General features: G+C 32.3%; 1 protein-coding gene across 1 annotated transcript; it reads right to left on the minus strand.

Moving 5' to 3' along the window:
- Window positions 1-8,953: 8,953 nt before the first annotated feature.
- LOC143079221 (toll-like receptor 2) lies at window positions 8,954-12,377 on the minus strand. Its single transcript, XM_076254452.1, has one exon. The coding sequence runs from the start codon at window positions 12,267-12,269 to the stop codon at window positions 9,717-9,719; it is 2,553 nt and encodes an 850-aa protein (XP_076110567.1). The 5' UTR covers window positions 12,270-12,377; the 3' UTR covers window positions 8,954-9,716.
- Between the last annotated feature and the right edge of the window lie 1,199 nt (window positions 12,378-13,576).

The raw sequence follows: 13,576 nt of genomic DNA on the forward strand, positions 1-13,576 counted from the left end.
TTCAGTTCGTTGGCTGTGCTCTACTTTACCTGAATATTGGTGTTAACGGAGCTATCAAAACTTATATATATATATATATACTAGTATACCAATACAAAATTCTGAAAACATGAAGACACACTTAGCTATTAGTATTTCCTACAGATCTTACATCTAAGATGAAACTAATAAGATATTGAAAGATGATGACATCTTCAAGACAGAATTTCCCGGAGCTGTTAAATGCTTAACTTTTACCACGACAAGAAACAACAACTGTGACAACCTTCAGTAACGTTTAGTGCAGGCCTTATATTCCCCACAGCCCAATTTTAACATTAGGTCAATACAAAGTACTTCACCTCCAAAAAGTTTCCCTATCAATTTTTCAATGGTTATAATCTTTGACATAAAAGATGGTTACTCGAAATTCCATAGACGAACACTTAAGAGATATGGTCATTACACCCAGTCTTCATTTATACCTTCCTACCATAGTTAAGGTTCCACTAAAGTCAAAATATAGAACTATGGGACCATATGTTCATTTAAACATACTTAACATATACATATAACATTGAAGACCCGTTTGTGTCTTTGGTCGAGTTGTTGTCTGCTCTTTGATCGAGTTGTTGTTTCTTTGACACATTCCCTATTTCCATTCTCAATCTTACACTGTGTAAATTGTAAATAAACTAGAAATTATTATGTTGTGGCAAAACAGGTTTCTGGGCTGAACACTAAATTTCCCAAAAAATCTGGAGGCCTGCGAGACGACTTAATATGTTTAAAATTGGTATGGACGAATACTGTTAAATTTAATGCAGTGCAAGTTAACGTTGATTTGTCACATGCATTTGTTTCTATGGAAAATTTGTCCCATTTCTGTATTGTACCTTCGATATTCGTTCACCTAGATACATGAAATTAACTGAAACTCGAAAATCAATACATATTCTGAAAATAGAACATTAGCTTGTACCGCATTAGATGTAAGAGTATTCGTCCACATCAATTTTAAACAAATTAAGTCATCTCACAGGCCTCAAGATTTTTTGGAAAAATTAGTGATCATATGTAAAACACATAGTAGAAGAAACTGGTATGGATTTGGACACTTTGAAAACATATTCCTCACAAATGATAACTAAAAAGAGAACAAATAAAATTAAAATTGAAGCATTTTTATGAAAAACTAGTTAATGATAAATTATTAGATATAAAGGATAACAGCAAACTCACTTTTTATAAACATGTAAAAACAAGTGAAACTGCGAGCTACTGCTCACTGATGATACCCCGTCGCAAGTGGATAATATTAATAGTGTAAACATATGCAAGTGTTCGGTAAACAGGAAGTTGTCGAGTGATGAATCTGAAAAGGCATCACTCGGTATAGTGGACTTATATCAAGCCTGAAACCAAATTTTAGAAATCCTTTTAGTATAGTTCCTGAGAAAAATGTGACGGAAATTTTCAACTTGGCTATCATGTGTAAAATGATACAAGTGTTCGGTAAACAGGAAGTTGTCGAGTGATGAATCTGAAAACGCATCACACGGTATAGCTGACATATATAAACTCTGAAACCAAATTTCAGAAATCCTGGTAGTGTAGTTCCTGAGAAAAATGAAACGAAAATATTCATGGGACGGACGGACTGACTGACAGACTGACGGACTGACAGAGGTAAAACAGTATACCCCCCTTTTTTTCAAAGCGGGGGTATAATAAATGATACAGAAGAAAAATATTTAACTTGCTCAAAACTTGAATTTAGAAAACTGATAACAAAATTTAGATTAAGTGACCATATTTTTTTAATAGAAAAGGGAAGATACCTTAAAGATACCTTAAAGAAAGATTATGCAAAAACTGCAAAAAAATTGAAGATGGAATTAATTTCTTTTTATATTGTTATAGAAACCATAATAATAGAAAAGTTTATTTTGATGTTTTGATAAATGAGAATATCCACTTTATAAATTCAAATGACATTGATAAAATATCATATATACTCAACCCAATTTCACACATTCAAATAAATAAGCTAGGATCCTTTTTAAAACAGTATATTGAACTGAGGACAGGGGACTCTTGAAGTATTTACCTTTATTGTGTATGTTAATGATCTTGTTGTTAATTTTTATTTTCATTTTATTATGTTGTGTCACATACTATAATATATATGTTGTGTTATGGCAATAAATATTTGATTGAATGAATGATATACTTAAAACCCAGGGAAGAAACATGCACTAATTTTGCTTGAATCACTTTGATATCAACCTGAATTCTTTTAGAAAGTATTTTAGAGGGTATCACCAGCCCAGTAGTAAGTACTTCGGTTTTGACATGAATATCAATTATATGGTCATTTTTTATAAATTTCCTATTTTCAAAACTTTGAATTTTTCGAAAACTATAGTAAGGAGTTTCTTATCCCAGGCATAGATTACCGTAGCAGTATTTGGCACAATTTTTGGGAATTTTGGTCCTAAATGCTCTTCAACTTTTGACTTGTTTTCCTTTATAACTATTTTGATCTGAGCGTCACTGATGATTCTCGTGTAGACGAAACGCGTGTCTGGCGTATTCAATTATAATCCTGGTACCTTTGATAATTAATTAGACAGTGTTGTGCCACGATTATTTGCAGTTTATTTTAATAATAACGTTCATTCATTCGTATTTCCCGGCGTATATTTTCCGCGAAACTAGGTCATACATGTTTTCACTTTTTGTACACTTGCTTGTTATGCGGAATGATTTTCTATAGTTACAACATAATTACCTTATTCAGAAGTTATTAATGCATCCTAATTAATCCATATTTATCCTTTTATAATGTTAGAATTATCCCAAATCGAACTTGTCAACTTTATGGCCATTTTGGTTACTTTCATATTGTGTACACACGTACTATTTTTAGGTGTATTGATTAACTTGATCTTTTAAACGTTTAGAGAAAAGTATAGTCAGTTTCAAATTAGATAGCAGACAGATCAGCTGTTTTTAGTAAGTGACTTAGATTTTACTATTCATGTATTTTCACTATAGTAGCACACACTGCAATTCTATTTAGATATATTGTAATTGATTCATAATTATTATTTATGATATTAGCTTTTAATAAAGCTGCTTTTATTTAATTCCAACAAATCTTATTCTTGATTATTTAAAGTTTGGACTTCAAAACAGTTTTATTCCTTCGACTTTAAGATTGATATTTATATAATATCTGCCAACCATTTACAATAACGGTTGGCGCTTCAATACTTAACATAACATTTATTCTAAATGGTTGAGTTTTCTATTAACCCAGTCTGGTATTTCACCTACGTACGGTATTAATTTATCAATATGAACGACTTCGGTTCTAGTTTTAAAACAAATTTCATAAACCACTGTGCTCAAAACTTTTGAAATTAAATAGGGACCAAGCCATGGGGATTTAAATTTTTGTCTTATAGTTTTGTCAAATTTGTATACAAGATCCCCTTTCTTATATTTATATTTTGTAAGTCTCGTGTCATGGTTCTTTTTGAGTCTTTCAGCATTTGTCTTAAGATGTTTCCTGGCAATCTGGTATACGTCTTGTAATTTATCTTGAAGGTGTTGAGCATATTCAGATTGTCCTCTATATTTATGGTCTGGTAATGGATATATCAGTTTGATAGGAATACTGATTTCTCGACCTAGCATTAGAAAATTAGGTGAGAAGCCTGTAGCAGGATGTGGTGTACTACGATAAGCTGCCAATAGTAGGTTGATGTTTACATCCCAGTCAGTAGCGTTCTTGTTGATGAAACTTTTTATCATCCCTGCTAGGGTTCGATTAAACCTCTCAATAAGTCCATTTGAGGCAGGATGGTAAGGTGTTATCCGGGTTTTTGTGATTTCTAAAATGCTACTGACAGCCTTAAACAATTCACTCTGGAAATTACTGCCTTGGTCACTGTGCAGTTCTAGTGGTATTCCAAATCTTGTTATAAATTCCATTACAAATTTTTGTGCTACAATATCAGCTTTTTGGTGTGGCAATGGATAAACTTCCATCCATCGGGTGAAATTATCTCCTATTACCAATAAATATTTATTTCTTCTCTGTGTTTGTGGTAAGGGTCCAATTACATCAATACTAACTCTGTCTAAAGGGTAACCCACTCTATAATCAACCATCCCAGCTTTTGATTTTCTACTTTTACTTTTAGTACAAATTACACAATTTTCTATGTGTACTCTGACGTCTTTTGTCATTTGATACCATGTAAAATAATTTTTCATTTTCTGGACTGATTTCTTAATACCAAAATGACCAGAATATGCAGTATCGTGACAGCTGATTATTATTTCTTTCTTTATAACAGCTGGTACCAGAAGTTGTAAATGATCTAGCTCACTTTTAACTTCTCTCCATTTTTGGTATATTACTCCACCAATACGGACAAGATTACTCCAATTCAGCCAATAATGTCTTACTGCTGGACTGAAACTGGCACATTTATCTCTATCTGGTGTTTCTTTTGCATCCATCCATTTATGTAAAAAGCTGTAATCTGGGTCTTCTTTCTGGAATGTACTCATCTCTTTTTCTGTGTATTTAGTTAACCAATTGGAACAATTACCATCACTTGACTGTGTTACATTCCTTATCATAGGTTTATCTGTTAAATTCTTTACATTATCAACCTTTTTTCTAAATTCTGACCATTCTTGTTTCCATTCAATGCATTCAGCGCAACTGGAATCAAGATTTCCCTCTTTCAAATGTATACAAAGATCATTTTCATTAGAATTTCTAGACATTGCATCAGCATTAGAATGTTTTGTTCCTGGGCGGTGTTGAATGTCAAAATTGTATTGACTAAGACTTTCAATCCATCGTGCTAACTGTCCCTGAGGGTCTTTAAATGCAAATATCCATCGTAATGATCCATGGTCTGTTCTCAGCAAAAACTTTCTTCCAAGCAAAGCGAAATTGCTGTATAAATGTGACAACTGCAAGTAATTCTCGTCTTGTGACACTATACCTCTGTTGTACCCTGTCTAGTTTCTTTGGTGCATAAGATATAACCTTTTCTTTGTTTTCTTGGATTTGAGACAGCACAGCGCCAATACCTATATTAGATGCATCTGTGTCCAATATAAACATTCCGTCTGATTGTGGGTATGCCAATATTGGTGATGTTGTCAGTGCGATTTTTAATTTTTCAAAAGTTTTGAGCACAGTGGTTTATGAAATTTGTTTTAAAACTAGAACCGAAGTTGTTCATATTGATAAATTAATACCGTACGTAGGTGAAATACCAGACTGGGTTAATAGAAAACTCAACCATTTAGAATAAATGTTATGTTAAGTGTAAACCTAAATATTGTATACATGTATTTATTTCATGTATTTATTTCTGTAATAATAAAATTAATCAATAACTAAAATACTTTAAATTAACAAGTATAAAATATTATTTTTTAAAACAGGAATAAATACATGAAATAAATACATGTAACATGTCAATTATAATCCTGGTACATTTGATAATTAATTAGACAGAAACCAGTTTCTCTATTTATGTGGATCTTTTAATGAATTGTCTACGTTTTCAGTTAAATCGATTTATAACTATTGTACAGCGGATTGCTACTATTATTGTCTTTATTTACAGACAAATTAATAGTCTTTATATATATTCTAGCAATTCCATTTGCAAGTCTAGTTCATAACCTCAAAATATCCATACATGAGTAAAAAGGAAATAAAAGACTCAATATGTATCATTGAAATCCAAAGAAGTCGTAAGATAGGTTTGCATGGTAGATTTGAAAATGAATAAGTAATTTACTTCCAAATTGGTACCAACGATTTTTGGGAGGGTAGTAGTAGGACAACGTCAGGAGGGACAATTTTTTGTTATGCCCGCACTATGTCATAGCTCCAGAACAGCCAAATGCTTGATCCCCAAACCACAATCAAAGAATAAAATGAAAAAATATCATCTTTAAAATTAAAAGCCCAGAAAAATATAAATTGAAAGTAAATCATTTATAACTGCTTATAGATGGTTCCTTCATTTTTCTCTGGGTTCAATTGAACAGTGTTAAACTGTCATGTTGACGTTTTTATGGGGTCATGGTACAAAACACTTTATTTATATTGTTTTTTGCATAGGTTCTGTCAAAGTTTTACGTAATTGCTTGATGTGAAATTTATCCAAACTTACATAAATGTATAAAAAATCAAACCGGTTCTGATTTATAGATTTTCATTACTAGATTCTAACTTATATCGTTATAATGTACCATATCCAATGTATGTAATAAACAACTTATAAACTGTTACGATTCACCTGCTTTGCGGAATAAAAAATGTACAAGGTTCTGAATTAAAAGCCAAATTAAAAAAAATATATATTAATTTCAATTCGACTAATGTAAGACGAACTTGTTAACATCAAGTTTAAATAACGTTTTCTGAAAAGGATATAAAACGTTGTGCATTGTATTAAGTGAAATAAATTTGAAATTTGTACTCATATACGATGTTGGGCAGTAAAAAAGCGACAATTGAATACAATAATTTTGTACTTAATAAATTAGCGCGTTCGTTAATAAAATTCGTCATTGAATGCAGTCTCATTATGACGATACAAAAAATAAAATATCAAAAATAGCGAACTCATTAGGAAAATTCATAAACTGCATTGCTAGTTATAAATATTTTGATTTTTTCGAAAAACTAAGGATTTTCTAATCCCAGGCATATATTACCTTAGCCGCATTTGGCACAACTTTCTGGAATTTTAGATCCTCAATGCTCTCCAACTTTGTTCTCGTTTGGCTTTATACATATTTTGATATGAGCGTCATTGATGAGTCTTATGTAGACGAAACGCGCGTCTGGCGTAATTAATTATAATCCTGGTACCTTTGAGAACTATTTACACCACTGGGTCGATGCCACTGCTGTTGGACGTTTCGTCCCCGAGGGTATCACCAGCCCAGTAGTAAACACTTCGGTGTTGACATGAATATCAATAATGTGGTCATTTTTATAAATTTCATGTTTACAAAACTTTGAAATTTTTTGAAAAACTAAGGATGTTCTTATCCCAGGCATAGATTACCTTAGTCGTATTTGGCACAACTTTTTTTAATTTTGGATCCTCAATGCTCCTTAACTTTTAATTGTTTGGCTTTATAAATATTTTGATATGAGCGTCACTGATGAGTCTTATGTAGACGAAACGTACGTCTGGCGTACTAAATTATAATCCTGGTACCTTTGATAACTATTTCTACGATGAAAACTATCGATTCAAAACTTGAATGTGTATGATTGTGTAAAAAGAACAACCATGTCAATTTTAGCATGCATGTTTAGTGAATGTCGAGTCTGAAGTGTAGGACTACTCGCACACTCCTATTTCAAATTGGACAATGTTTTGTTATTTGGTTTTACTGTTGAAATTAGTTGTTATGTTAAAATAGATAATTATTTACCTTGAGCGATGTATTATTGTTGACCAATCGATATTCTTTTTTTGCAAACCCGTCTTCAGCTGAATGTGTGATTACTGTATCGTATTACTACACGGGCCTCAAGGGATTTCAAATTGAAATTAAATGCAAAACATGTTGTTTTTGTGTCTTTCAAAACACAAATAATATACTGAATTAATTGCAGGATAGAGACAATAACTGTTTAGTGTCTTTTTATATCAGCTGTTTTTGTACTCGTCTAGAAACGGGTGTTATAGCTTGCTAAAGCTCGAATACACCTTGTTTCCTAGCCTCGTACAAATACAGCTGATATTTAAAGACACTAAACAGTAATTGTCTATGTAAATGATCGCTTTTAATGAGCTTAAGTTGAACTGTTACATCACTGATCCAGGTTATGAGAGTATTATCATTATAATATTTAACCCCGCCACATTATATATGTGCCTGTCCCAAGTCTGGAGATTGTCATTGGTGTAGGACATTGAGAGCTGCCTGACTCATTTTTGTTCGATTCTTACTTTGTCGTTGGTTTTCTTTTTTTGTTTGGATGTTTTACATGTGTCAAGTCAGGCAAGTTTTGGCTATTTTTATTGCAGGGGTTATGCTAATTTTTGAAGTTCGTATACTATTATAAGGTTACATTTATATGTATATTTTCACTTTTGGTTATCTTAATTCAAGAAATATTCAAATTAGCAAAACCCCCGAAAATGTAAATAGCTAAAATGTGCCGGGCTTCACATATGTAAAACAAGAATACTCGATGCAAAACTGTTGCTTTTTGGTAAAAAAAAAAATGCACCCATTAAGATGTGTTTTCGAACAACGGACATTTACCATGATATATTTACCAACCGGCGATATAACATGGTACAACTTATGTTCACTTGCTTGCAGACTTGTTTTATATCCAAATTAAACAGAATTAATTCAAAACCTTTTCAACGGCATACAAATAGTTATCAAAGATACCAGAATTATAATTTAGTACGCCAGACACGCGTCTCATCTACATAGGACTCATCGGTGACGCTCATCAAGCCAAACAAGTACGAAGTTGAAGAGCATTGAGAATCCAAAATTCTAAAAAAATGACGGTTTCATCCATGCATAGCAAGGTATGCATACGCTAACAACGAACCCTTTCTTCCTCACTTTTAAGTGCATGCGATTTTCAAGTTGTTTTGGTGTAATTTGTTTGAACATTCAATATCAATTAACGAGATCTGAATATCGGTAAACTTCGTTGGTCTCTGCTAATCACTATATGTACAAGTTTTGAATGACGAAGTTTTGAACATCCAATCCCACGGAAGACATATCTTAAATCGTTAATCTCGAACCTACATCGAAGATATGACTTACATGGGATATGTGACATCTAGGTATCACATTAGTACATTTATATGGAAAAATAGACTCTACGCAACCCGGAATTTTTCTATAAGGTTATTGATCAAAGTTACATGTATGACATTTTTAGTTATCATTTTTATGGCGTAATAAAGTTAAATCGTATCTTAAGTGTTATTTACGTCTTGTCTTTTCATTTGACATATGAGGACTATACTTACCATGACAAAATCACACACACTTGACTCCTAAAAATATACTTATGAAAAAAGGTGTATAGGTCAAAATGTGTTATGAGTGGGAAATATGCAGCAGTTTACTTACTTGTTCAATTATAAATTTTATTTTTTAACTCTATGCCACAAAACAAAACAATAATTACAAAATGAACCAAAACCGATTCAGCCCGTAAAATATACTTGAAACATAGATATTACGAAAAATACAGAACATGTCATTACAATAAAGAGACATTTGATAGTCCTCTTTATAATCGTTATCAAATATAATATACCTTGGTCCGTCTATAAAAAAAAAAAATTTCACTACGATGTTATTTAAGACCACATTCAAATAATGTACCTATATATATAAGAAGATGTGGTATATATGAGTACCAATGAGACAACTCTCCATCCATGCAACGTATAGCAGACACTACTTAACTTTCGAATCACCTGATATCACTTCCAGTGTTTTTTGGATTCGTGTTGTTCAAATTCACTTATCCGGTTTAATGAGTTGTATCTTCATTGTTGTTTTGTCGTTTTGAGTCGGACGTTTTATCAAAATGTGATTTTCATTACCGAAATATATCTTTTTTTACTTTTTTTATACAATTTATGATTTTAAAATGTTTCTTCTTCAAACATGTATGTTTTCTAATTTAGATACAGCAAAGCCTTTAACTTAAGCCAATCCCGTTGATTATCTGTACTGTTGATAATTTCGTTTTCGTTCAAAGCCATTTCAATGAAGCACACGTCATTTGAAATATTCACAATTTCGTCTGGAACATCTTCGATTCGAATATTTTGCAAAATGACAATTATTTTTCTATGGTTTGTAGTATATTTTTCATATTTTGCTCTATCTATTTCGAATCTTCCCCACTTTCCCTCGGTAAAATGTTCAGTAATGATGAACACGACATGTCTACTCTGCTGAATTGATTCTGCTTTTGCATCTGCCGTAATATGTCCAGGAAGAAGATCTCGATCATGTAAGAACACTTTAAGTCCCCATTCTTCTTCAATTTTAGGAAGGAGACACTTCTGTATCCACAATACGCTTCTTTCTTCATAAGAAACATATGCGTCATATATATAATTTTCATGCAAATTTTTCTCAACAACTCGTCGGACTTTCCTATACATGTAGAGAATAATATTCCATCTATAGTTATAGAGAAGAGAAAGAGGTACAAAAATACCGAATGCACTAGCAACCAATATTATACCTACATGAAGCCATAAAGTTGCGTTGCAGTCAGCGAAGTATTTGTTGGTATTCTTTGCTACCTCCTTTAATAGGATTTGCTTATTGTTTGACATAGTGCAGGTATAATTATCTCCGTTATAAAATGTTACGTTTGTCTTTTCAAACCACAGAAGAAAATCCAGAGTGTCACACGAGCATACAAAGGCATTGTTATCCAAATTTATGATAGGATTTAAATGGATAATTTTATCCAGCCAAAGCCTTATGTTATCGTCTATAGAGGTAATCAAATTATTGGAAAGGTCCAAATATTCTAACTTTTGAAGCTTGGTTACAAAATTAGGAATGGTCCTGAATAAATTGTTTGACATATTTAAATGCGTTATATGTGGCTGTTCGAAGAAAGTTGTTTCCTCCAAAGTCCAAATGTTATTAAAAGATATGTCTACTTCTCTCAACACAGGGGCTCTAAAAGACATCCATTCTCTACCTTTACGTACAATTTGGTCTATTCGTGCATTTGTCATTTTTAGCACAACGAGTTTTGGTAAGAGCATTGGTGGAAAAGTGATGATTGCTACTGAAATTCCGGAAATGTCCAAATATTCCAGTTGCTTTAAACAGTCTTCTGAAAATTTTGGATAACGTTTGTAAACACCATATGATACATCAAGATATTTAAGCGATGTGCTTTTGCAAGTTATAAATGCTGAAGTAGGGGTGGATTGTACATGAGTGAATCTAAGAAACTCTATAGATGATGGAAGTGAGTAGTTAATGTTCCAATGCGGGGACATTTGAAAATATTTCGCACTTTTTGGTAAATGATAAAACGATTCGGTGTTGTATACGTTGATAAAGACAGGATGAGCATAATCTATAGTCAGGTATGACACATCATAAACTTTAATGTTAATTGCTTTCATGAAAAAAGAATAAAGTTGTAAGGAATGCTTTGCAGTCGTTGTAGGTAATCTGTTAGCCGATATGATGAATGTTTTGAAACATTCTGGATGTTCGAACGATAACAAAGAATTATGCTTAAAATCTACAATTCCTGTTTTTGATAGGTCCAATGCCTCAATGCAGATAGTTCTTAAATATGTCATTAACTCTGCTGTTAATACAACAGAGTATGGAAAATCATCCTCATTGATTGAATTATCGCTTATGTGGTGAAAGTTTATAACAGACATGTTCTTATACTGAAACGGATGTAGAATACGCAATGCTTGATATAGGTGCACGTATGATTCGGAGAGATCTAAAATCTTTAAGTTAGGAAAGTATTCCAATATACCATATTCCAGTAGAAAAAAATTACGACAGCCGCTCATATAGAGTTCTTTCAGGTTTGCCGAAAAATGTTCGAATGTTGAATTAGATAGCCGAAATCGACTACTATTTCTCAAATAACATTGAGAAAATTTTAAAACAGTAAGGTTTTTTAGGGAACTAAATCCTGCTCCAAATTCAGGGAACATGAATAAATCTATTGACAGATTTTGCAAGGATCTCAATGTAGAAAATGCACCATCAGGGTAAACAAACGCAGTGTTTTCATGCAATGACTTCTTATTGCGACTTATATCTAGATCAATTAGATTACTAAGATGTCTGAAAACACCATTTGAAAGGGTTGTAATGTTAATCAAATTATCATTTACTTTCAACACTTTAAGCAAATGTAGTCCAACAAAGGCATCCTCCTGGATTTCAGATATAAAATTCTTGCTCAAAATCATGACTTCCATTTTCGTATAGCGGACGAATGAATCGTTTTCCAGCATGCGTAACGAGTTATTTGAAAGAATTAACTCACTTATATTTCGACTAAGATTCCGTGGTACAGAATTAAATCCTTGATTTTCACAATGAGCAATCAGCTTATGGTTTCTATTCCTACTGTACGTACAAGGCATTGCATGGTTTCCGTGTAATATTGTTAACATGATAAATAAAAGGAACATTCGTCTTATCTGATTCATTTTCATCCAAATATAATTATCCAATTATGATTTTTGCTCCATATAGAAAGAAATCCGACTAAATTCTTTTAACTATCTATATCATGCATCGCGGAAGTTAAAATCATTGCAAACTGTAACCGTAACCGTTATATATTTAAAACCTTTTGTTTGAATTTTGTTTACTTAAATTTTCACCAATATTTTTATGTGGACGACCTTGTGCATTCTATTTAAAGAAAATTTATGAAGTATATTAACAAGACCATAATAAAAGTCTTTTGTTAAGAAGCAATACAGATTTGAAGTAATAAAATTAACTTTTTTTTTAAGTAGTAAAATTAAATATTGACAATGTGTACACGAAGAACTTGAATAAGTTATATTATAACCAACAAAAGTTTAAAGTTTTAACAGTGTTATCATGATACGTGATATATCTGTCATTTTTCGGTTTTTTGATCGAAAGTGAACCGTTTCAGTATATTTTTTTTTCGTGTGGCCGTCCGTCTGTTATTCAGTATTCGTACGAGAACACATATGAAACTTTGCTTTCGACAATTTTGAATAAAACTTAACTATTCACATTTATTTAGGGGTCCATTAAACAGAGGAAGTTCTCTTTGTATTGTGAATCTTTTATGATATCGGAAATTCGTTACCGGCTGAATCAGCGGTTGGGTCATTTATTTAACGTCTCCCGGCCGATCGTACGAGAACATTATGGTCAATGCCTTAGTAGTTAAACACTCCCATTCGTAGAAACAGACACTTTCTAAACTAAGTGTATACTAGTTTAGAAAGTCCCTGGTTGTAGTTATATACATGTCTGTTCTGCTTTCAACAACATTGAAATTCAAGGTCCTCAACAAAATAAAATGTCTTGCTTTCTATGATCTTGCTTTATATGTTTTTTTTTTAACTCACCAGTTTGATTTCTAACAAAAATATCTTTAAATACAGATAATAATTGTTTGCATAAAAATTGCTTCCGGGATCCAGCAATACTGATGATTCATAAAGTAAGGAAATCGAAGGAAAACGGGTCATTTTAAGCCATTTTACTGCGAGAAAAAAATCGGCGGAAGGGGGGGGGGGGCTCGATCGGCGGCCCCTAAACCCTGCCTCCCCTGAATTTGAACCCTAATTACGGCCCTGCATATGCAAATATAATAGCATCAGTGAATAACTACATACATGTTTTATGATTACAAACAGTTTGTATCATCGGCAAATAATGACAACAAATAATATAAATAATGAAAAATCAGCATTATATTATGAATAACGAATCTTAACAGCTAAATAAAGGCATATACCTAGACCGTTAAGCT

Source organism: Mytilus galloprovincialis, chromosome 6 (genome assembly GCF_965363235.1).
Source record: "Mytilus galloprovincialis chromosome 6, xbMytGall1.hap1.1, whole genome shotgun sequence".
NCBI classification, from domain to species: domain Eukaryota; kingdom Metazoa; phylum Mollusca; class Bivalvia; order Mytilida; family Mytilidae; genus Mytilus; species Mytilus galloprovincialis.

Bases quoted from the DNA above. Each gene is read 5' to 3' on its own strand.
- LOC143079221 (XM_076254452.1), bottom strand. From the start codon at position 12,269: ATGAAAATGAATCAGATAAGACGAATGTTCCTTTTATTTATCATGTTA.